The sequence below is a fragment of the Pristis pectinata genome, chromosome 1 (genome assembly GCF_009764475.1).
Source record: "Pristis pectinata isolate sPriPec2 chromosome 1, sPriPec2.1.pri, whole genome shotgun sequence".
In the NCBI taxonomy this organism is placed as follows: domain Eukaryota; kingdom Metazoa; phylum Chordata; class Chondrichthyes; order Rhinopristiformes; family Pristidae; genus Pristis; species Pristis pectinata.
In genome coordinates, this window is record NC_067405.1 from 114948247 (window position 1) to 114970716 (window position 22470).

Below are 22470 nucleotides of genomic sequence, written 5' to 3' on the forward strand. Positions count from 1 at the left end.
AAGGTTCTGCCTATGGTGCTTGAATGGCTGGAACATCAGAATTCTTTACATTCAGGGAACTCTTGTACTCTGAAGCCTTGTTGCATTAAACACAATTATAAACCAATCCAATACTTCTGTTTGGCTTACGCAATCCACCCAGCCATCGGCTCCCTCCAGGTCCAGTAGGCATCCATATTGCCCTTCTCATTCCCCTGCTGTTAAATTTTGTCTGTATACATTTTCCTTAAATTTCCAAAAAAAACAACAGCCATTGATTTCTCCCTGTGAGCTTTAATGTGAATGAAGCCTCTAACAGGGTTTTCTTTATTATTATTCCATTATGGGATGAAGGAATTGCAGGCAAGGCCCATACCTAATTACTCTGAGTTGCCAGTGAGCAGCTGTCTTGAATCACTACAGCTCTGTAATGAAGAAGCTCCCACAGTGCTCTTGAGTGTGAGTTCCAGAACTTGGACCCAGCAGTGATGAAGAAGTGAGGATGTATCTCCAGTACATGGGGATGTATGTTAGCCACGGGGGTATGCAGGTGTTGTGTACCTACTGCTCTTGTCCTATCAGGTGGTTGAACTCATAGATTTGGCAGCACTGTTGAATAAGCCTTGGCTAGTTGCTGCATTGCATTTTGCAGGTAGTGTAGTCCACAGCCACTGTGTGCCATTCAAGTGGAATGCTTTATTTCTAGTGGTGCCAAGTTTGGGTATTGTTGCATAAGCCCTCATTATGCCAAGCAGAAAGTATTCTGTCATGGTATACTTGTATTTTTTTGCGATTAGAAAGGTTTTGTTGAGTTGGAAGTTGAACCACTTGCTGTAGGAATCCCATTTTCTTACATGGTCTCTATTAATGCTGGTCCAGTCAGGTTTCTGGTCATTGGTGATCCCCAAGTTATTCATGTACTGCTGTTGAATGTCTGGAGGTTTTTTTTGGGGGTGGGGTGGTTGAGGGTCTCTTTTGGAGAAGGTCATTTCCAAGCACTTGTGTGGCATACGTATTGCATAAATTTTGTTTGTCTTGCTTGGGTTTCCTTTCTCAGATGATATGGGTATGATTGCACAGAATCAAAGTGAGATCATTCAATTCATGGGCTTGCATAGCAATTCAAAGTTGCTCTATTGTCTACTGCTCACTGCATTGCCCCCTCCCTAACTTCCCTATCATCCTGAAAATTACCTTTTGCTCAAGTGCCAATCCAATTCCCTTTCAAATGCCATGATTGATTATGCCTCATGTTTCCACCACCACTACATGCAGTCAGATCCAGTCGTTACCAGTCTGCTTTTTTAAGAAAAAAAAGTTTGTGTTCCTTGCATGATGCCCATCACTTTGAATCTGCATCCATTGTTTTTTTTTTCCATTTACCATTTCTAAACCTACACCTCAGTCAAATTTTCTGCCTCCTTTGCTCTAAAGGAAACAGCCCCAGCTTCTCTTGTCTAACCCTGCAGCTGAAATCACTCATCCCTAGAAGTATTCCAGTAAATTTTTCCTCCAGCTTGCAGAACTTTTCCATCCTTCTAAAAGTGTAAAGACCAGAATTGGACACAAAACATACATTATTGCCTTGTGTTTTATAATTCCCTGCTTTTATACCCTGACACCGTGTTATACAATGAGGAACAACCTATTGGCAGATACCATCCCAACATCCTGCTCTCAATAACACTGTGAATTGTTCTGGAATACCTCCTAAATAAGATTGAACTTTACCCTAGGAGCAACAAATCTCCCACAACACTAACAGATTTCACACCAGGCATAATGGCTCTGAACTGGTCCTGTCACTGATCTCTCATATTGAGGCCATATTTCAAGATAGTCTGCAGACAAGAGCTGTGTGTTGACCTTTTTTTTTGTATCTTTGATACAATGGCACAGAACCTGCTGCTGAACCTTGCAAATCATTTGTGTGTTTAAAAAAAATTCTTCAAATAGTTAATTCCATCATCAATAACCAACGGTTCGCAGACAGGTTAAATCACCAACCTGCTTGCAGTCAGTAATGGGCTCTTGTGGAGATCAGTCATGGCATCATCCCTCTTCAACATATATGCCAGTGATGTCTTTCCCACAAAGTCATAGTTCTCCTCGTATGCTGGTGTCTGGGCCCCAGCTTGCCAAGCTAAATGACTTCAAATCATTGAGTAAATGCTTGTAAAAGATGTATATTCACTAGAAATCTACTTCAGAAATTGGAGGCTTTGACCTAATGCTGCCAAGATTTTTCCTGCAGCCTTCCATCTGAAGAACTTGAAAGTCATAAGAATTTTGTATCCAGTTCTGTAGCTGGTCACTCACCCATAATCTATCACCAAAATAGGTTGGTATCATTGTTGACCATATGCAAACTCAACAGCAACATCTAGTCAAGACGGGAATGAATCTCATATAGAAACTGGCCGGTGCCAGCTGGCGAACATGCTACACACTGCTTCACTTTTTTTGTACTGAGTATTGCTGCTCAACGTGGTTCAGGAGCAATTTCACAGAAGTAGTAGATATCTATGTCCAAGAATCCATGAGGATCATCTCTGAAACTCTGGAACACTGAGACCACCACAGCTCAAGTGGCTCCCTGTTATACCCACACTGAACTACCTGATGTCAGCAGGGGAAAATAACCTCCTTAAAGGACATTACTGGCTGCCAACCTACAAGGAACTCCCTCTGAACAAGTAGTGTTTTCCCTCACCCTTGCCACACCCATCTGAAATCCCTCAGTCCTTGATGGAAATTAATATGCTCCTCTTGGCTGACCACAAACGTCACCAATCACATCCTGGTAACTAACCCAAAGAAAACTTGGGCAGCCCAGGAAGGTAGGCAGCCACTCTACAGTGGAACATGCAGAACAGTCAAAAATGTGACGTCCAAGTCAGACAATTGCCCACATACAGAACTCTTGCCCTGAGAGATCCATTTCAGATGGCATCACAACTGTTTAGAGTGCCTCAGCTGAACCTGAACATTGAGCACTGTCTGCCTACCCCACCATATGAATAGATACAGCCACAATTGTTAAGTCAAATCAGGCTAGTTCTGGATTGTTCATGTGCTTGTGATAAGGTCGTCCTGGACTTGAGACATGTGTCAATCCACTCTGTAGCCTGATTCCAGCCAGATCTGACATAATATCAGAATTCTCATTCCTAAGAGCTGGAGATTGAAACAAAAATGTAAATTCAGTTATTGTTAAGAGTTGTAGTGTGTGTTAATACCCTTATTGTTTTTATTTATTTCACGTGATGCTAATCATTTTTAAGTCTTTGGAATATTAGCAACACTTAAAAGACTTCACAGACTTTGACATGAGGCTAGGATGATTGGACCCATCTGCCTACAAGTGTGAGGAGACCTTAGAAAGTGACTGAGTCAGTGGGCGGAATTATGCATGATTCAGCCCATCTGCTGATGTATCACAGCAAGCAAACCAGTGAACCTGGCACTTACTGCTACAACTACTTTGTTCTGTCAAAGAATATTCATTCCAAAGGTTCTGAGTTATTCTAACGCGCTACCTGCACTCTCAAAATGCAATTTTTCATAACATTGCAATTGTACCTTGCTTGAGTGGGCACTCTCAACTCTGTACTTTTTGGATATGAATTATTATTTCAGTCCAAGTTACATTATCACTTTGTGCTGGTTCACACTTGAAATAGCATCAGATACAATTGAAACATAACTGTAGCCTTGTATTTCTGTGTCAAGAGATGGTTGATAAGATGCACAGGAAAACGTGCAACTTTCTGTGAGCTCTAGCTCTGAGATATAGCTGTCGGAAGTACATACTGTCAAATTGCTTTTCCATTTGTCCAAGGGAAAACTTGTGAATAAGCTGGCAAATCAAGCAAATGGCAGCCAATGAGCTTGGTGGCTTGAGGAAGTTGCGTATTATGAAACACCATTAGGTTTGGCAAAATGTTGAGTTTTCCCCAGGTAGCATTGAGGCAAGAGTGGAAGGTAGGTCTTGTTTGATCCTGTAGCTCAGCTGGTTAATATGTTGGAAATCTTGGTGGTCACTTCAGTTTACATGCAAGTCCAATTTTAGAACTTGTTTTCTTGCATTTTTTTTATCTGATCCATTATCACAAAGGTGGGACTCTAAAATAAACTTTCCCTATAAAATATTCTTCTCTCCTGTCATGCTCTCTCTTATCACATTTGGATCTGCATCTGTAATTCTATCCATGGTCAAGAAGGCTCTTTCTTCATGCATTTTTTTTTAAACTGGCAACTGCATAGAGTGTGCCATGGAAATGACTCCCCCTGGCTTCCTTGAGGAGGAGCAGAGTGGGTAGGTGATGCATATTTACCTATTGCTTGGTAGGTCTTTGCAATAATGCTGCCCATGTCAGAATCTCTCTGGGCAGCCAAGTCTTGGCAGTTGCTTCTCTATCCCAAGCTCTATGCCATTGCTGTCACTTTCTGTAAGGTTAGAGCTGAGAGTATTTAAAATAGAGAGTAGTGAATTGTTCCTGAAAGGTGCAGTGGTGGTTTTTGGTGGAAGTCTGGGAAGAGGTGGAATGGAAGTGTTGGCGGAAATGGTTAAAGTCACATAACTTTGTAAGACATAACTTTGAAGAAGTTCAATGCTGTGAGCTACTCAGTCTCTTGCTTCTGCTGCTGTTCCAACACATTCTGCTGGTTATGAGCTGGATAGATACTGTGTTAACTTAGTGCTGTGTTTTTAGAGGAAATATAAAAAGACTATTTGTTTTGTCTTATCAAATCAGGGGAAAAAAGGAAAGTCTCCAGTTGTGTTTTTCTTGGTTTATTTTCAAACACGCATACTTGCCATTGAGTCACTGAATATAAATAGTTTTTATATTAGATTTTATATGCAATGATTTTATTTGGCTTGAACATTTAATCCTTTATTTTCAGTTTCCATTTAAAGATTTGTACTTTAAAATTTAAGCTACATAGTGCTTAATCTCTACAAACTGTATGATGTTTAATACCTCCATCCTTTCTAGAACATTTTAGTATGGCCTTCAAATAATTCAGAATATTTAAATTATTTTGGATATGTTGTATGTATATTAAGTTAGGCTGGCATTGTTAGGATCTTAATTTTCTAAAAGGTACAAAGTTTTATAGTAGCTACCTAAATTTGTCGTCTAATGATCCAGTAACACATTCTGTTTTGGTTGACAGAGAGGTGGAAAGTGGACTGGAAATAAAAGCTCGTAGTCAATTTGAAAGAGGACACCCAATGGCCTCCTCCTCTTCTTCCTCTTCCTCTTCCTCTCTTCCTCCCTCACCTCCCCCCCCCCCCCCCCCCCCCCCCCCCCCCCCCCCCCCCCCCCCCCCCCCCCCCCCCCCCCCCACAGCCTTATAAATTTTATCCAGTTTTAAAAGTTACTATTGAATCTTCTTTCTCTTCCCTTGCAGGCACTGATTCCTAGTGTCATTCTAATATGTACTCAATTCTTCTTCCATTCTAATATATCTCCAAATCTTTTCCCAAGTCTTTATTTCCTTCTGAAAGTCTAGTGCCCAGAAAATACTCCCATCTGGGGTCTGACTGATGATTTATCAAGGTTTAGTGTAACTTTCTTGCTTTTGAATTCTGTTCTTTTTATAAAGAGCAGATTTATGATACAGTATGTTAAAATTTGACTATGTTGTATTATTGAACTTGCGTGAAGGGAATGGAGTTCCACACAATATTTACATAAATGGTATGGGTACCAAAACTAATTACAATAATGAAGCAATAGCAGAGCAAAAAGTAAGAATTGTGCTGGTATGTGGCAAACTTATATTGAACTGCATAATAAAATGGAAGATAAAAGTTGATGCAGAAAACTATTGAATTTACAGAAGGATATTCAGAAAGGGAAGCAATCAGCATTCATATAGTGAAGAGGTGAGGTTTGGATTGCCAAATGGCTTTTCCACATCACTAATTTCCTTCTACTATGAATCACTTGATGATTTTGTTCTACTCCAAAGGGACCTTCTGATCTCTAACCTTCAGTGGTCTCCAACTTGTGTGTCTGCATACTGTGCTGTAGAAATCAAAAACTCACTGGAGATTAGGAGTTGATATATCTGACTTGCCACTGGACCTGGCATTGAGTCCAGTGGAGGATTTGTCATCTAAGTGTGACACATGGAAACTGAGCACCAGATCCAGAAATCTACAGCAGTTTTTGCCCAATGTGGGAAGTCCAAATTATTTGCCCGAAACCAAAATGCTTGGTTGGAAAGACAGCATTGGTGTTTATTCAAGTAGTTACTGATCTGAAATGGCAACTGATTTTCCATATTTCTGAAGGAATTCAATCAGATTTCCATCAAAAATATATGTAGGGGTTGAACAGTTTAGTGGGTTTTTTTGCTCATTTGAAGAGTTGACAGATCAGCATAGATTAGCCATGATCATATTGAATGGTGAGGCAGGCTTAAGGGACCTGGTGGCCTACCCCTGCTCTGAAATTCTTGTGCTTTTTTTCTTAAGTTCTGATACTGTTTAGCAATATACTGTATTTTTGTTTTAAAAGGCCCTCGGTTCAGTGGTGCATTGACTTTCTCTCTGTAATGTGCAACAAATTGAAATTGATAATAATGATGTGTACAGATCATAAATCATATTGCCTTAATAAAATTTACCTTATTCTACAAGGTCAGGACCACCATGCCTCTGACCAGTGTATCCACAAACAGATAAGATTTGGTTGTAGTTTATACAGCATTTTGAAGCCACGTGCAGCACTCTTAAAGCAAAATGAATTGGTGTTAATTCTGCATCATTGAGGTTCATTACTGGCATGTTATTTATTGGTGGAGGGGGAGCAAAGTCCTTTCTCTAGTAAGCAATGTGTTTTTCTTGTTCACTATTGGGTACAACAGACACAATAAGCCATAAATCTTTTTGGTTAGGAGTAGGAGGAATGATGCATGCAGTGGTCAAAGGTTAGGAAAATCATAGCATCCAGTACAAAAGCATCCAGCCCAATATCTGTTTTTTGAGACTAGGAAGTTACTGCCAATGTAACCTTGCAAGATTTGTTATGTAGAGGTCTGCTCAGGTACAACATTAAATCCTATTCTGAACCTGACCACAGCTAATGTCAACCCAGCCTAAATCTGCACACTTTTTTCTTTGAATACTGCACTGGACCTGAGCCTGCCTTCAAGTCAAACTTGGTAAGGCTCCACTGAACCTGTATATTGGGACTACTTGTGTTTCCAGCACTCTCCCAGCTACTTGTGGATATGTAGCCCAATCATCTCCCACACTAAACATTTGTGCATGTCTTTACAAGGTGTTGACCCATTCCAATCCATCCCTAGCCCATGGAGTTGATTCCTTTTAATTGCAACCTCTGTCATAGTCTGGTCCCTTTTAGGTCTGGGTAGGTAGTCAAGGTTGATTACAATGTAGCATGAAAGTTTCACCCTGTTTAGTACATTAAAGTAATCAAGGGGTAGTGTGGTTATTCAACTAAATGAACATAGTGATCGATATCACACGCATACACTTTGCGGTCAATTAATTATGTTACCATTGTAGCCACTTCTGAAGGCAAACGAATCAGCCAATTGTGCAAGACAAGCTTCTAGAAAGAATGAATAACTGGTTGATCAGTTTTTTGACAATACTGAATGGTAGTGGAGTGAACCCAGAACAGTGGGAGGGCTTGGCTCCTCTTCATTTGGTGTTGCACATCAGGGCGGATAAACAGATTCTCAATTTAATTTTGTATCCGAAGTATTGTACTCAAAGGGTGGAGCACTTGCTTTGTAATGCAATGAGTGAAGCTCCCTGGGAAGGGAAAGAAAATGACCAAACCTAGATCAGGGTCCTGACCCGAAACATTGACTACCTGCTTTTCTCCACGGATGCTGCCTGGCCTGCTGAGTTCCTCCAGCACCATAATGTTTTTCGTCAAGATTCCATCATCTGCAGTCCTTTTTATTTCTCCTGTTTACCTAGATCAGATCTTGGTTTTCTGTGCATGATCTGTATTGTTTAAAATTAAATGTTTTCTGCCTGTTTCGGGTTCAGACCTTGAATGCCATCTTTAATGAAGGGAGTTGCAGTTTAACCATGATTCTCTGGCAATGAGTATGATGAAGCAGTCGTATATTGCCAACCATGGAGAACAATAAACACATGTTATAGTAACTAGGATAATAGGGCACAGAGCACAACTTAAATAAAACCAATTTCTTTCCAGTTTGGTCCAAATGATATTAATTTTAATGGCTTCCAAAAGTGCTGTCCTTTTGTTTCCCTTGTTTGACTTTGTATTTGGCCATTCAGAATGTTAGAAATGGAAATAATTATGTTTCTTAGCCTGTAAATGCACTTTATCTCTATTTTTGTGTGGCTGTGCTTCCTGAGAAAAATATGATGCCAATTTGCAGTTTGGCTCTAAGCATTTGTCAACAAGAAAATGGCATTTCCCAGCTGTCTTCCACGTCCATCATCCTGCCCTGCCAACCCACTACCTCACATTCTTCCTTTTACTAATGCCAAGGAGCTTTGGATTGTCAAAGGCTTTAATTATTAGCAGATGTTGAAATAAATGTCAGGCGTTGGGTGCATCCACAATTAAGGGTTTTGTAGACCAAAAGTGAAATTTGTATTTTTTTTGTATGTTAATCCAGATTCATACTACTTAAATGTTGTTTAATAGGGCTTTGTCAGAATCCACTGATTTCCACAGTGCTTTCATAACTGCATAGCTTATAGTATTCCTATAACAATCATTTTGATTTGATGTATTTATGGGCATTCGATTGACGTCCTTGCATCATGCTCTATATTAGATGTTTTTTGTTCCTTGATGACAAAGTAAGATTTGAGACCCCAAGAATCTTTTATATGAAAATGAACAAATTTCAACACTTAGCACAATATTTTAATGAGGAAATCAAAGTGCCATAAACGTTTAATTTGGTTAAGTAAGCTGATACATTTTAAACTCCTATATAATCTGATTTGAGTTGGATGGCATAAATCTCCTACATATTGTGATAAAACACATGTTGCCCAAACATTCTTACCAGGAGAATAATGGTGTTCAGTTTGTTAGATTCTTAAAAAAAACTGTATCTAGTGATGCATAACCTGACACTTTTTTCTTTTTTAAAAAAAGACATTTGGACAGTGGAATGTGAAATAGCAAATATAAGTTATAATTTCTGTAAAATATTTTGTCTGTTGCTCCTATCTTTAATTTTTCTTTGCCCTTTTGAAGAGATCTCAATATAATAATCATATTCAACATTTTGTGATACACATAATAACTAAGATTTAAACTAAAAATGCAAGCAGAGCAGTCATTTAAAATCTTTCTTGAGGTGATGAGTTTGCATTTACTTCCCAAAATTAAAATTACATTTCAAAGGTGATTCTTCTTCAGCACAATTGTGACCATTGAATGTGATGGTTCAGCTGATGATCATGACCCATAGTGAAGCAACCCATGTGATAAAATAGTTAATTGGCACTTTGCATCTTGGGTAAATTTGGACTGGAAATTCCACCCTTTTTGTATTTTCTTCCTGCAAAATGGGGGTGTCCCTTTTTAAATAGTCTAGCAGCTGTTTCTGCTGATCTAAACATTGTCATGTGCTAATGGGTGCAAACATACATTGACACCAGTGCCACCAATTTAAATGTGATTTATCTTTTCCGTCATCTGCTTACTGAGTTCCCAGCAATCTAATTTGACTGCATTGAACTAAGAGGCTGTAGTCTCACAGCCCTCCGTTCCTGCTGTTGCAACTGCACCAAGCAAGGGAGAAGTAGGATGTGGAGGATAATTTTGCAGCTGTTGCCAGGATTACTGAGCTGGACAGAAACCAATCAATTTCTTTTTCTTTTAACGAATTATGTTGAATGTGTATGGAGCAAGTACAGCAGCTGGAACTCTTTACTTTTATTTCGGGTGGGTAGAAGATGGCAGGAAGAATCGCATTTTGCAACAGATCCTTTGATTTTAGTTCTGAGAATGAGACTGTTGGCATACTTTCAGCTGTTACACTGCTTGAGAGTAAATGTGGGTTACTGTAAGGGCACACCTTTTGCGTGACATTTTCATCAGAAATGGAAATTGGGTAGGATTTAAGGATAAGGTACATAACCGTAAATTATCCTTCCTCCATTACCAAAATAAAAAGGGAAAACCAGATTGGAAACCAGATTTTTTTAAATCCAAAGTGCAGAATATAGCCATCCATGGGGAAAAATCAGCATTTATTACCTATCCCTAATTGCCTTTGAACAGGTGGCAATGAATCACCATCTTGGCCTATTTTGCAATTCTTCTGGTAAAGATACTTCCAAGGTTTTATTGGATGTGGAGTTCTAGGATTCAGACCCACCAGCAATGAAGGAATGAAATAAACTCATTGACTATCATTGCATAAGGTTTCAGAATCTGGAATCAAGTATTCCAGAACAAATATCCATTTAATCTAATAGTTGCACATTCTAGGTAGCATTGATTAAATTACAAGATTTGTGTTTACATTTAATACACGTATATGCAGTAAGGACACCTTTTGCATGACATTTTCGTCAGAGGAGTCATCGATGGCTGAAATGGAGATTAGCTAGTAGGATAAAAGGATGAAGTAGACCACCATAAATTACACATCCATTACCAGAATAAATACATGGCAAACCAGAATGGAATAAGATCTTATTTGCAGAATTCTTAATGAAGATGTATTTCATTTGAGAAAAACATGATCAATCCTTGGCAAACTGGAGTTAAGTGTAGTATCAAATTGAAAGAAAACACATGTACTGTTGAAAAGATTGTTGGGGGATTGGGAATATGGTAGAATTAAGCAGTGGATGACTAACTAGATGATGGGGGCTAGCAAAAAAAAATAGAGCAGCGGCCAAGATGAATTATAAATGTACTGTATATAAAAGGAATTGTTAGAACAAAAAATGATGAGACAATCAAGTTATTTCGAATTGAGGAAAAGGCAAAGACTTTGAACAAATATTTTGTATTTTTCTTCACAATAGCAGATGCTAAAATTGTCCCAATAATAGTAAACAGTTGGGGCAAAATGGGTTAAGGAACTTAAAACAATCATTATCATTAAATAAATTATAAATTAATGGGATTAAAGACTAACCAAACCCAATGGCCTACATCCTAGAATCTTGAAGCATTAGGTTGCAGAAATGGTGGATGCATTGGTGGTGATTTTCCAAAACTCCCGAGTTACTATAAAGCTTCCCACAGACTGGAAAATTTCAAATATCTTGCAAGAAAAGAGAGAAACCAAAAGCACAATTAATGGGCTAGCTTGCCTAACATCTGCTGAATTCACTGGAATCCATTATTAAGGAAACAATAGCAGTGCGTTTAGAAAATCTTAAGATAATTCAGCAAAGTTGTCGTGGTTTTATGCAAAGGAAATATTGTTTGACAGATTTATTCTTTTTGGGATGTAACTAGCGGGGTGAATAAGGGTAACCTGCAGATATAGTGAATTTGGATTTCCATACAGGATTTGACAAGGTGCCATGGGAAAGTTTATTGCAGAAGAAAGGAGCTTGTGGAGGTGAGGCTTAGTACATGGATAGAGCAGTGTCTAACTAACACAACTCTCTGTATAAATGGGTCATTTCTGGCTTGGCAGGCTGAGGTGCTCCTTTGGCCTGTATCTAGAATTTAGGGGGCATGGAATTTAAGAGGCTGCCCATTTAAGACAGGAATGAAAAATTTCTACTTTGCAGGTTGTAAGCCTTTTGAAATACTCCATTCCAGAGACCTGTGGGGTCATTGAAAATATTTAGAGGCAAAATGGATGGCTTTTTCCAACTATCCAGGAATCTCAGACTTGAGATCAAGTGGATCATCCAGGACCTCACTGAATTTTGAAATTGGCTTGATAATTGTAATTCCAGATTGCAGTTGATAATCTAAAATTGGGTCAAATCCCTCATTTTCTACTCCCTGCTGCCCCCCCCCCCCCCATTCACTGCTAGCTACCATTTGTCAGTGTAGAAGATTATCTGTTTACAAGCTTCTGCTCTAACTCCAGTTCATTTGCTCCGCTTAAGGGAGAAAATGCTCCTTTAGCAGATCAACTGAACTTAATTGATCATGGCAAATTGCTTGAAACTTTTAAATAAGCTTTCATTTGGCATACTGATGGAATCCAGTGGAGCTTTATTTTATGTTGTTAATCCAATTCTGACACTTCACTAGAATTGTGTTCTGCTTTGTGGCATCAACTCATCATCATTTTCTGGGTGCAACTTCTGGAACAAGTCGGTCAGCATCTACAAAGAGAGAGGATTTTAAAATCAACTGGAAGATTAGCAGGAATTTTAAAAGCTAAGTCACCAAGCTAGAATACAATGTGAATTGGTGGATTTTTGTATCATAGTGCAATGCATGTAGACTGCTTTTATAGAAAACTGGTACGTGATGGAACTAAACAACAAAACACTTTTGACTTTTTAATGTGTAAAAAGACATGGAAGAAGCGCAGACAATGCGTTGTGCTGAGGAAGAGTGGAGACTGCTTCATATTAACAAGCAGCAGCATTATTGCAACCTCAGTGGGCAAAATGGGATGTGTTCTGGTAACCACAAAGCTGATCCTACTTTGAATTGAATGTATTTGTTGAACATCAATAGATTCATCTTAATTAATTGATGTTATAATGCAAAAAAATTGTATATACTTCCAATCCACTACCCTCCCTCATGACCCCAATGAAGAACAAATCTGGAATGGTAATAATCTAACATTCCTTTGACGTCATGGTGCTCTTCTCTGGGGATTTGCAGAATGTGAACAATCTACACATAACCACAGTCTTAAAACTGTCTGATTTAATGTACTCATTTTAAAATTGCTTCTAAACCCTTGCTTGCATTGAATGGTTAAAAGTTTAGCCAAATTTATTGACTTTGACAGCTAATGCAGTTGAATAAATGTTTGAAATTGTTCTTATTCTGGCAGTGAATAAGTGTAGATTATGAAACTTTCATTCTGATTATTTTTTTTAACGTGCTTTATCTCAATCAACCCCAATTTATTTTGTATTGCTGAAATTGAAAAATATTTTGCTCCTTTTAAAATTGAAACAGGATCACATATTTATACTTTATTTAATTGCAAACATTTCCTCTTGTTTAAGAGGTGAATGATTGATAGGTGTTGCTATTCAGAGGGACAGGTGTACTTGCACACAAAGCACTGAAGGTCATTGTGTAGGTCTAGGAATCAATTACGAAGGATAATAGTGTCTTGACCTTTATTGCAACAAGACTTCAGTACAAGAATGAGGCCATGTGGCTCCAATTATATAGGGCCCTGGTGAGATTGCATCTGGAAAATTGTGTACAGAACTGATCTCTCTCCACCTAAGGAAAGAAATAATTGCAATAGAGGGAGTGCAGTGGAGGTTTACCAGATTGATTCCTAGGATGGTAGGTTTGACTTGTGAGGAGAGATTAAGCAGACTGGAACAATGCTCTTGAGTTTAGAAGAATGAGAAATGAAATGTATGAAATTCTTAAGGAGTTCAACAAGGTGTATGTAGAGTTGATGTTTCCCTTGGCTAGGTTGTCTAGAGCCAATGGTCAGCGATTCTCAATAAGAGCCATTTAGGACTGAAATGAGGAGATATTTCGTTATTCAGTAGATAATGATTCTTTGAAATTCCCTAACTAGTTGCTGGGTATTTTCAAGACTTCCATCAATAGACTTTTGTTTCACATATTAAGGCAATCTGTGGTTAGGGCAGAAAAAGTCCTGATGAAGCAAAAGATCAGTCATGGTACCATTAAATGGCCTAACAGGCACAAGAGACCAAATGGCCTACCACTTCTTACCATCTTATGATTGCAAGAGTCCACAGCCAAAAAGTAATGGGTGTACCTGCACAATGCATTAGCAAGAGGACTGGTGTAGGCTTTAAAATGAGGAGGTTGGGGCAGTATCCATCAAAGTGTAGGGAAAATGCTGGAATCTATTATTAAGGAAATGGTGATAGGGAACGTGGAAAATGAGATTGGGCTGAAACACCATGCATAAATAAAAGGAAAATCATGGTTGGAAATACTGCTGGAAATTTTTTTGATTTTTGCAACTAGCAGAATAGATGGAGTTGAACCAGTTGGTGTGACATATTGAGATTGTTAGAATCCTTCAATAAGGTGCCATACAAGCTGATTGAATAAGTTTAAAAATGCATAGTGTTGGGGTAATATGCTAAAGTGCAGACCAAGAATTGGTTCACAGATAGAAAACAGTGGGGAGGTTGTTTTTGGATTGGGAGGCTATGATAATGGGATGCTGCAGAGATTGGTACTGAATCCCAGCTGTTCTCCATCTATGTCAATGATTTGATTGATATCAAATGTAATATAACTATTTGTTTGCTGATGATACAAAATAGCATGTGCAGTGGCTTCAGTGGGAACATAAGTTAAATGAACAAACAAGGACATGAAACGTAGAAAAATGTGAGGTCTCCTGTTCTCTGCTGCCATGGGGTCCTTTAGATCTGCCTTGTAAGGAAGATGAGGACTGAATGTTGGAGCATTCAGTCAATCCTCTGCTGGTCCCGGCCTGAAATATGTGCTCCACCTCAAGTTGGGCTTTAACCCATAATGTTCTGCTGGGTGAGAATGCCATGTCTGAGCTGAGACTGACATCTAACAGCCTAGTATAACGGTCAGCCTTTAAAGCAGACATGTAATCTGGAGTTCAGTTTAATACAGTACTGCGCAATGAGATCCTGTCTTCTGTCCAATGAAATGATTAAGGAGCCTACCTGTAAATTTTTTTTTCCTCTCGGAATCTGCACTGTGTGCCACAAAATGTTTATGGGAAGAATAAAGTCGTTTGTTTAAATTCCTCAAGTCAAGTGGCATTTTTGTCTCCCCCAGTACCACATCAATAAATTGTCTATTATGTCATCTGAGAATCACATGAACAACAGTGAAAAAGAAGTGGATGAAGTAGATGCGGCCCTTTCTGACTTGGAGATCACTTTGGAAGGTGGCAAAACATCAACCATTCTGGTATGTAATATCCCAGCTGTAATTTTTACCTCGTGATTCAAAGAACAAACGGTTTGATTCAAAGAACAGATCATCAAAGCTGTGTCTGATGGCTAGAAAGTGTTTCTACAAACAGTGTCTGATAGCTAGAAATATCCAAAATACTGACAGCCAGTTAAGTCACTGTCTGTTGTCAGAAAAATCTGAAGGAAAATTTGTGGCACACAAGTTAGAGAACTGAGGTAGACTGATTGGTAAGTTTGCTGATGACACAAAAATTGGTGGAATAGTAGAGAGCAAAGAAGGTTGTGCAAGGATACAATGGGACATGGGTCAGTTGGGTGGAGTGGTGGTAGATGGAACTTGATCCATTCAAGTGTGAGGTAATGCATTTTGGGACATCAAGTGCTAACAGGACATATACAGCAAATGGCAGGGACAGCTGCAGTGTTGATGTCCAGAGGAACCTGGGGTGCAAGTTCATGGCTCCCTGAAAGTGGTGAGACAGGTGGATAGGGTGGGCCCTGCCACCTTAGGTCAGAATTAGGTCATTCGACCCATCAAGTCTGCTCTGCCATTTGATCATGGCTGATTTTATTTTTCCCTCTCAACCCCATTTTCCTGCATAACCTTTGACACCCTTACTAATCAAGAGTCTATCAACCTCCACTTTAAATATACCCAATGACTTGGCCTCCACCGCCATCTGGAGCAATGAATGCCACAGATTCACCACTCCCTAGCTATCCTATCTGGATGTATCACGGCTTGGTATGGCAACTGCTCTGCCCAGGACCGCAAGAAACTGCAGAGAGTTGTGGACGCAGCCCAGTGCGTCACGGACACCAGTCTCCCCTCCTTGGACTCTGTCTTTACCTCTCGTCTTGGTGAAGCAGCCAGCATAATCAAAGACCCCACTCACACAGGACATTCTCTCTTCTCTCGTCTTCCATTGGGTAGAAGATACAGGAGCCTGAGGGCACGTACCACCAGACTTAAGGACAGCTCCTACCCCACTGATAAGACTATTGAATGGTTCCCTTATACAATAAGATGGACTATGACCTCACGATCTACCTTGTTGTGACCTTGCACCTTATTGCACTGCACTTTCTCTGTAGCTGTGACACTTTACTCCGTACTGTTATTGTTTTTACCTGTAGTACATCAATGGACTCTGTCCTAACTCAGTGTAACTGCACTGTGTAATGAATTGACCTGTATAATTGGTATGCAAGACAAGTTTTTCACTGTACCTTGGTACAAGTGACAATAATAAACCAATACCAATAAAGAAATTATTCCTCATCCCTGTTCTAAAAGGATGCCCTCTGGTCCTAGACCCTCCCACTACTGGAAACATCATCCTTTCCACATCCACTTTCTCCAGGCCTTTCAATATTCAGTAGGTTTCAGTGAGATCCATCCCTACCCCCGCCCCCCCCCCCCCCCCCCCCCCCCCCCCCCCCCCCCCCCCCCCCCCCCCCCCCCCCCCCCCCCCCAACCCACCATCCTTCTGAACTCCAGTGAGTACAGGCCCAGAGTTGCAACTGTGCAAGATATGGTTCAAGTCGCACTTGGAGTATTGTGTACGGTTCTGGTCGCTACACTACAGGAAGGATGTGGTAGCATTAGAAAGTGTGTAGTAGTGATTCAGCACGATATTGCCTGGAATGGAGAGCTGCAGTTATAAAGAGAGATTAGATACTCTGGGATTATACTACTTGGAATGTAGAAGGCTGAAGGGTAACCTTATAGAGGGTCATAAAATTATGGGGAGCATAGATGGGGTAGATAGAGCTTTTTTTAAAGGAGAGGAAGTCTAAAAGTAGAGGGCATAGGTTTAAGATGAGGGGGAGAAATTTAAACGAGTTGAGTTTTTACATGCAGGGTGGTGGCTCTATGGAATGAACTGCCTGAGGAAGTGGTACAAGCAGATATAATTACAATGTTTAAAAGGCATTTGGACATGTAGTTGGATAGGAAAAGGGAGTTGGATAGGAAAAGGGAGCACAGGGATACAGGCCTAATGTGGGCAAATGAGATCAGCGCAGATGGGCTTCATCTGCGTGGATGAGTTGGGCTAAAAGGCTGTTTCTGTGTAGTGCACCTGACATTAAATATCACACTTTTATTGTGTATAAGTAACATCCTGCTAATGATCTGTGTTGTCTTGTAAATATATATATAAAAAAAGACAATAACAATACTTTGCTTAAACTTGTGCTTCTCATTTTTACACTGAAACCATTAAATAACTTTCAAGTACTTGTACTAAGTTTACCATCCAAGAACAGACTATATTTTTTCAAAATTAGCCTGTTAACTCAGAACTTATTTTTGTTTCAGGGTGATATAACTTCTATTCCTGAACTGGCTGACCATTTAAAAGTGTTCAAGTAAGATTTTCTTTTTTCTATTGGCATCTCCTAACCTCTCCTTTAATTTTTTTTCACCACTTTGAGTTTTTTTCAAAATGAGCTGATTGTCCTATTGCGCATTTGTCCTATCAGGCTTTGCTTCCCTCATTACAGAATGCAAACCAATCATTCTCTCTTTATATGAGAAATAGAGAGCAGATTAAACTTGTAGAAGCTTTGCTTGTTTAATGTGATTTGCCTATATGAAATGAGCATTGTACTGTCCAAGTCCCAAAACAGTCCAGCTTTTTTAAAGTTGAAATTCACTTTGCTCTGAATTTTACTGATGCACCTGATATCTTTTCATCTCTGTTTAAATAACTGCATCTGAATGGCACAAAGACATTGAGTACTGTATATCATGTGCAACCACCTGTGTTGGAAGGGGGATGGGAGGGGAGGAAACCAAAGGCCAAATGTGTAAAGTAAACTGATACCTTGCACAATGCAGCCTTTGAGTCTGCAGCAAACTATTTTAAGGAACCTCTAGATCTATACAGGTATCAGAATCATCACAATAACGCGTTCAGTAATGTTCCTTGTGGCTGAACCTCATGACTTTTTTTTCCAGGGATGAGCATTTGTGAGTTTGTAGAGGCAGAGCTGTTGGTCATGAGTAGGGAGTAGCTTCCACCCTGAAGTATCCTCTTGTACTCTTGGGAGAAAGTGAACACCAAGGAATGGATGAGTTTTGTAGGATAAGGGTGTCATGACAGCTGCCTTTTAAAACTTCAAAGTATTTGATCTTTCTACATTAGCATGCACCAGCTGGACATTAATTGAATGATGGGCTTTCTTGATGATGAAAGTTGCTGGTGTCTTGTTGCCGCCAAGGGTATAGTCTGGGAGCCAGGAATGGTGATGTACTGGTTGACTCTGGTAAATGGGATATTGATGGCTTATTGAGTGTGGCTGTGCATTGCATGGTGGGAGATGGGTGATGTTCCTTCTGGCAGCCTGGTAAGTTAAGGATGGTCAACAGTTTTGACAATGACTGGAAAAGCATTACCATTGCTCCAATAAGCAGTAGGGCTGAGTGCAAAGAGTACAAATTCTTGTGGGGCTGTAGCTAAATCTTTAATTTTATTCCCAATGGCATGAACATTTGATTTCTCCAATTTTGGGTATCCTGCTCTCCTTCTGTCTCCTTCTCTCTTTCCTTCTGATCTGAGCAGGTCCTTCTACACATGCCCAACACCAGCCTCCCCCAACCCCATGTCATCCAGTTTCTTTCCCCTCCCTCACCTTCTCCATCTGCCCATCACCCACACATTCCTCCCACAGGGTCCCCCTCCTCCCACTATTCCCATCTGCTCACCTCACCTCCCTTATTTGGTTCCATGCTCCACCTTCCTCTCCTATCAGATTCCATATTCTGCAGCCCTTTACCTCTGTCACTGTGTCTACCTTTCCCTCCTATTTGACTCCATCTGGCAATCACCCTTCTTCATCCTGGATCCACCCATTGCTTGCTATACAAATTCTAGTAGTTGTTGTCACACATTCTCAATTGTGCCATTCGAGGCAATGTCAATGCCTACATTAAACTGTGAGAACTAAATGAGGATGATTTTAAATTGAAGAAGCAATCTAAAAATTGCTTAGGAAATTCATAAAGTGCTGCAACAAACAGCTTACTGTAATTGGAGTGATCTTTATGATGATTAGTGGTCAGCGTTGACCAATTTGTGAATTGAATCCCCTGTGGTTTTACTCTTGCAAGCTAGCTGTTGGGACTTTTGGCCAACCTGTTAAAATTACAGTGGTGTTAGAGTAACATTGATAATCCCAATCTGCACCCATTTGTGAGGCAGTCCGCTTTTGGCCGGCTGCATCAACCATCCAAATGCACTTAGGAGTTGGGCACCAGTAGTAGGCAGTAATTCAAAAGGCTCTTATTCCCAGTCTTCACAGAGTTAAAATTCCATTGCCTTGCCTTGCCCTCCCCTCCCCCTCCTAGTTTCAGTTTTTATATTCTGCACAGTTAAATCTGGTGCAGATCTCTGTGCACAATGTAATTATCTGATAATTTGCCAGCTTTTTTTTAAACTTGTATAGATGTTATAGGAGCAAACTCTTGGCTCAATACCCAAAGAGGCAATCTCTCAATTGGCAGCTTCAATATTTGCACTCTGAAAGCTAAGGCTTGTCCAGGACCTTTTAACAATTGTAAAGCCTTTTTCAAAAACCTGTGAAGTATGATAGCAATGCTCTTGGCAGTTTTATTTCTTTTCAAAGAATTTTCTTCTCTGCGGTCACTGAAATAGCACATTTAGATGAGAGAAAGTGTGGTAATAGTTGTATATTTCTTTTGGCAAAGAAAATGCCATTGTTTATACAATGGTGTTATTTATTTTTGTGGTAAATATTCTGTCATTTTAATGATTTGATATTAAAATTCTTTATTAAAGTATGACTTCAGTGACTGTAGACAATATATCTAGTTGATATGTCGGGTGGAAGTTGCAACATCTTTGCTGGAATTGTTAAACTTGTGTTGACCTGCAAGTTGTTTATATGCTGATAATTTTTTTAAAAATAACCTTTTCCCTGCAGACCAAAGAAATTAACACTGAAAGGTTACAAGCCATACTGGTGCACATTTAAAGACACCTCTATATCCTGCTACAAAAGTAAAGACGAATCCCATGGACCCCCAGCTCATCAGATGAACTTGCGAGGTGAGGGCTACTTTCTGATGCATCAAAATAACTGTTTCCAGCATCCAGAAAAGGTTCAAAGGCTTTACAATGAGAGGAAGCAACACAACTTGCACAGTAAAGACAGGATAAGGAGTGAGATGGGCATTGAGCAATACAGATCCCTGTGAGTCAGCCAGTAAGTGTTTCTGAAAATAAAATGAATGAACTCTAATGTTTTCCACATGGTCCCCAGTGGAACCTTGAGTCAATGTTCATATGACAAAAGCAACTAAGAGCTTCCCTTCTGCCATCCTGCTTTGAAAAAACAGATGGTCAAAAGCTACATTGTGATGATGCCATTCCAATTCTTGAATTCAATACTGTCTGCAGATTGTGGTAAAAACACCGTATATTGAAGCATCATATTCCTTGATATAAAAATGGAAAATGCTTGAGAAACACAACAGGCCAAAGAGGATTAGTAGAAAGAGAAACGGTTTGAGTTTCAGGTCTCAGACCCTTTGTAGGAAACCTGATGAAGTATCTTGGACCTGAAACATTAACTTTGTTGCTCTTTCCACTGATGTTGCTGGACCTCCTGGGTCTATCCAGCATTTTCTATTTTTATTTCAAATTTCCTCCATCTGTAATTTTTGGTTTTCATATTCCTTGATACCCCAGCCCAACAAAAAAAATCTTAAAAATAATTCAGTCGACCCATCATCTGGAGCATTTCCACAGGAGAGCACAGATTCCTATTTCTTCCCATGCTGCCTTTGCCACTTTGGTGAGGAATTGGGTGTCTTGCAAAGGGTTTCTCTCCATCTTGCGTGGGCCTCTGAATTCTTCTGGTGACCCAAAACTATATTGAATAAATCCCATACAGAGGAAAATTTCTTCTTCTAACTTTTTTTAAAAAAAACATACATTAAAAATGATCTTAGTCCACTGGCCTCCTGTTCTGAAATTTCAGGTTGTCCAAATCTCTTCTGCTCTAGCCAACCCTGCTCATTGATTTCCATTGGCTCCTAGCTCTTAGGCAATGCAACTAAAAATTTTCGTCTTTATCTTGCACCAGTAATCTTGTCGTACAACAACGTGCGTCCTTTTCCCACCACCCCAAACTTTCTCCCCAGTTCGTTTTGTTAACAAGACTTGGTGTATTTTCTTTCCCTTAACCCTATTAGAGCTGTTCATTCTCACATCAACCTAGAATACTTATAGTAAATTTTCTGCTTTTTCACCTTCTTGAACAACAACCATGACCTTTGGTCTGGTGATACTTATTTCACAGAAGTGTTTAAAAAAAATATTTTAGGTTGTGTTTCTATGCACATTGCACCAGTACATGCTTCTCCAGGAGCAGGACCAACAGTCATCTAAATCATTTGGGGAGGAATTGCAATAGCTTCTTTACACATGAATAGAACCAAATTTACCACTCTGAATCAGATATTAAACTGGCCAATTATGATTTCAATATTTGCAATTTTTTTAACTGATTTGATTTTTTGCAAACTAGAAAAGTAATGTTTCAAAAACAAGCCAAAATCACAGCTGTGGTGAATAATCTCTGCTATTTTACGAAATAGGTTGTGAGGTGACCCCTGACGTAAACATATCCAGCCAAAAATTCAATATCAAGTTGCTGATACCAGTGGCAGAGGGGATGAACGAAATCTGGCTCCGTTGTGATAATGTAAGTATTAATCTTGAGTTTATTGACTTTTTAGAATCTGAAATAAACTTGCTGCTGTGAATATTGTTTACATTGATTTTAACATGGCCTATGTACGAGAAATGAAAATACAAATTAACTCCCAATTCAAAAGCTAACATGCATCTTGTTCCTTAAGTTTTGGTTGTATACTGTAAAATTGCTGATTTTAATGTAATCTAGTTTTAGATTTGTTTTGTTAGTTTCTTTGTAATTGCTTTACTTAGTAAAATATTGAGAAAATGATTAAATTTAAAATTTAATTACAATTCCTATGCTACTTTGTGTACATTGATATGAATGTTATTATTTTAAAGACTCATTTGAATCTTGAGAGCAGTAGTATAATGCAAAGAATGAGTAAACCAAGTAAAGTGGTTCTTGGTAAATGTTTCCTTTTTCTCAAGTTATTATTCCTTTGCCTCTGCTGTGCCCTTTTGTTACTTTTGAAAGTAAAATACAGTGCAGGATGAAGCATTATCAGTAAACAGTAGTTTTGATCGTGAATGTTTTTTCCCAAATATTGAAGCCCAAAAATAATCTGTGAAGTGACCAGTTTAAATTATTATTTTTGTAAGTGTTAAGAATACTTTCCTTCTGAAGTTAACATTTTTCTAGTTTGTTAGGAGAAGCAGTATGCACAGTGGATGGCAGCCTGCAGGCTGGCATCAAAAGGCAAG

At 39.3% G+C, this 22470-nt stretch overlaps 1 protein-coding gene across 1 annotated transcript in view; it reads left to right on the forward strand.

Moving 5' to 3' along the window:
- LOC127568340 (fermitin family homolog 2-like) overlaps nucleotides 1-22470 on the forward strand; it is a 108815-nt gene that overhangs the window by 71051 nt on the left and 15294 nt on the right. The window contains 5 exon segments of the mRNA XM_052011969.1: nucleotides 14898-15032; nucleotides 17361-17410; nucleotides 19988-20112; nucleotides 21666-21772; nucleotides 22417-22470. Of these exon segments, the coding sequence (XP_051867929.1) occupies nucleotides 14898-15032; nucleotides 17361-17410; nucleotides 19988-20112; nucleotides 21666-21772; nucleotides 22417-22470 (471 nt within the window).